Here is a 2,799-nt window from a genome sequence, read left to right on the forward strand (position 1 = left end):
CCTTCAAGCTACAGGACACTCTAGAATCACTATAAACAAGTATACTCTATAGTCTACTTAAGAAAATAGATATATTTTATGTAATAAATATTAAGATGCATGCAACAAATATCCATGCAGCTGTACTGTAATACTGGTTAAATGTCTCTGCAGAATAAATATATTCTAGGCCACAGCTTATTTGCTCCAGCATTTGAAACAATATGCTTTTCAATTCTGCATATGTAGGTGACACCCCCCCCCAAAAAAAAAACCCAACAAAAATGTATGCTTTTTAAAAACAAATGTCTCCAGGATCTTGGTGAGTCTCTACTAAAGAAACAACAACAATTTTTTTTCCTACAAAACAGTGCCTCCTGCAATCCTCACACTGACATGCTGCAGTAGATGTATCCAATGCAGCATTTTTGGTTCAGAAGCACAACCTACATGGTACACTCTCTCTCTCTGGCATTTCTGATATGGAAAACTGAACTTTAAAAAGTAATTTGGACAAATATCCCTTTAATTAAACCATGCATGACCTTTTGTATAATTTCTGAAGCTTGAAAGCTATATAGTTGCATACTATTTCCTTGGAATAAATATTCTTTTGCATGGGCTGAGTTCTACATTTTAGATTATGTTTATCTGATTGGCATCTGTGAATAGCTGTTGGTGACATGAAGAGGTTGTGGGTTTTGTTTTTCTTCCATGCCATTCGTCTGATATTGTGACATAGTTTTGCCTTAAATGTTTGATATATTTGGAAACCCAGAAAACTGTATTAGAAAAAAAATTGCATGAAAGCTTATTCAGCATTCAGTGTTTAAAAGAGTCACTTACACAACTATTGCTTTCCATGCAGAACCAATACATGTTGCAGAACATATTGTATTAACTACAGTGCAAGGTATTATGCAACATCTGTAAATGTTCCACTTGAATTTTAAGGGTATTGTTAGGGTTCTCTCCTTTTTATTAGCTAGACATCAGTTAACATTTTAGTTATATTAACATAGTTTGTGTTAGCTAGGGTGCAATTGGCTGTTTTCAAGTTCTCCTCTCTAAAGTCCTCATTGCTATTATTCACACCTTCTTGTATCTCCATATAATCAGACTTACTAATAGTGGAGGCACTTCTGCTTTTCTTTAGGTCAGGGGAAGAAGGGATCTTTGGGCAGCTGGTTACTTGCAAGTATTGAGCTTGCTCCTCTCCTTCTGTCTCACGGTGATAGAAGTAGTTGAAATTGGACACTATAACCGGCACTGGTAAGGCAATTGTTAGTACACCTGCAATGGCACACAAGGAGCCAACTATTTTTCCACCTATGGTCGTGGGGACCATGTCTCCATAGCCAACTGTTGTCATGGAAACCACAGCCCACCAAAAAGCATCAGGAATGCTTGGGAACTGAGATTCACTCTCATCAGCCTCTGCAAAATAGACAGCGCTGGAGAACAGGATGACACCAATGAAGAGGAAAAATATCAAGAGGCCTAGCTCCCTCATGCTGGCCTTAAGAGTCTGTCCCAAGATTTGCAATCCCTTGGAGTGTCTGGAAAGTTTGAAGATCCTGAACACCCTCACCAAGCGGATCACTCGAAGGATAGCAAGAGACATAGCCTGTTGACCTTGTTGGCCGTCTTCTGGTTTCTCAGCCAGCTCTGTGCCAAGTGTGATGAAGTAAGGAATAATAGCAACAATATCAATGATGTTCATGATATTGGTAAAAAACCCAGCTTTGCTGGGGCAGGCAAAGAATCTTACCAGGAATTCAAAGGAGAACCAAATTATACACAGTGTTTCTACTATAAAGAAGGGGTCTGTGAAAGATGTTTGCTGTTGAGACCCCATTGTGCTGTTGGAATAAGGGCTGGGGTTGCTACTGCTACCATGCATGTCTTCAGTATCATCACGGAACACAGGCAAAGTTTCCAAACAGAAACTTACTATAGAGATTAGGATGACCATGACTGAGACAATTGCTATAATCCTGGCTGGTCCAGAACTTTCTGGATATTCAAAAAGAAGCCATACTTGTCTCTGAAATTCATTTTCTGGTAAAGGCCGTTCTTCTTCCTTGATGTAACCTTCATCCTCCCGAAACATCTCCATAGCTTCTTCACCAAGTTCATAAAACCTTATTTCTTCTGAGAAGATGTCCAAGGGTACATTAACAGGCCGTCTTAGTCTGCCACCTGATTGGTAGTAATATAAAATAGCATCAAAGCTGGGTCTGTTTCGGTCAAAGAAATATTCATTCCGGAGAGGATCAAAATATCTCATTCTCTTTTTAGGATCTCCCAATAAGGTCTCTGGAAACTGAGCAAGTGTCTTAAGTTGTGTTTCAAACCGCAGGCCCGAGATATTAATAACCACTCTCTCACAACATTCATGATCAGTTTCTGGGTTATAAGTGTCCTGAGGATGACCAGGCAAAGCTGCTGCTTCATCTGTGGGATCTCCAGTAGCAACAGTCATATTTAGGCTGTTTTAATCAAACCTTTATGAATATCTGGTGGCTGGGAGGTGTTAACTGAGATTCTAATATCCACTGGAAAGTTATGCTCATGAGCTTTGATGTAGTTCATGAAAACAGGGAGTTCGTGAAAATAGTCTGTCAGCTGAAAAAAAAAGAAAGAATAATATAAGCATTTTCTCTCACACTCTTAGCAAAATGTGTGTACATTCCATGTACAAAATTTCAATTGAATTTATTTGGTCTGTATAACTTGAAGAAGGCCTCTGATCTAAAATCATGCAAAAGCAATATCATTCAAGAAAATAAAGATACAAGATGAAATACAGAAAGCTTT

The 2,799-nt window shown here is 38.6% G+C and overlaps 1 protein-coding gene across 1 annotated transcript; it reads right to left on the reverse strand.

Moving 5' to 3' along the window:
• Nucleotides 1–964: 964 nt before the first annotated feature.
• LOC310638391 (potassium voltage-gated channel subfamily A member 2) lies at nucleotides 965–2,464 on the reverse strand (the record flags this gene model as incomplete). The annotated part of the gene is made up of 1 exon (XM_083359440.1): nucleotides 965–2,464. The coding sequence occupies one exon, from the start codon at nucleotides 2,462–2,464 to the stop codon at nucleotides 965–967; it is 1,500 nt and encodes a 499-aa protein (XP_083215566.1).
• Nucleotides 2,465–2,799: the final 335 nt, after the last annotated feature.

This window comes from Vipera ursinii (genome assembly GCF_947247035.1).
Source record: "Vipera ursinii genome assembly, chromosome: 3".
NCBI classification, from domain to species: domain Eukaryota; kingdom Metazoa; phylum Chordata; class Lepidosauria; order Squamata; family Viperidae; genus Vipera; species Vipera ursinii.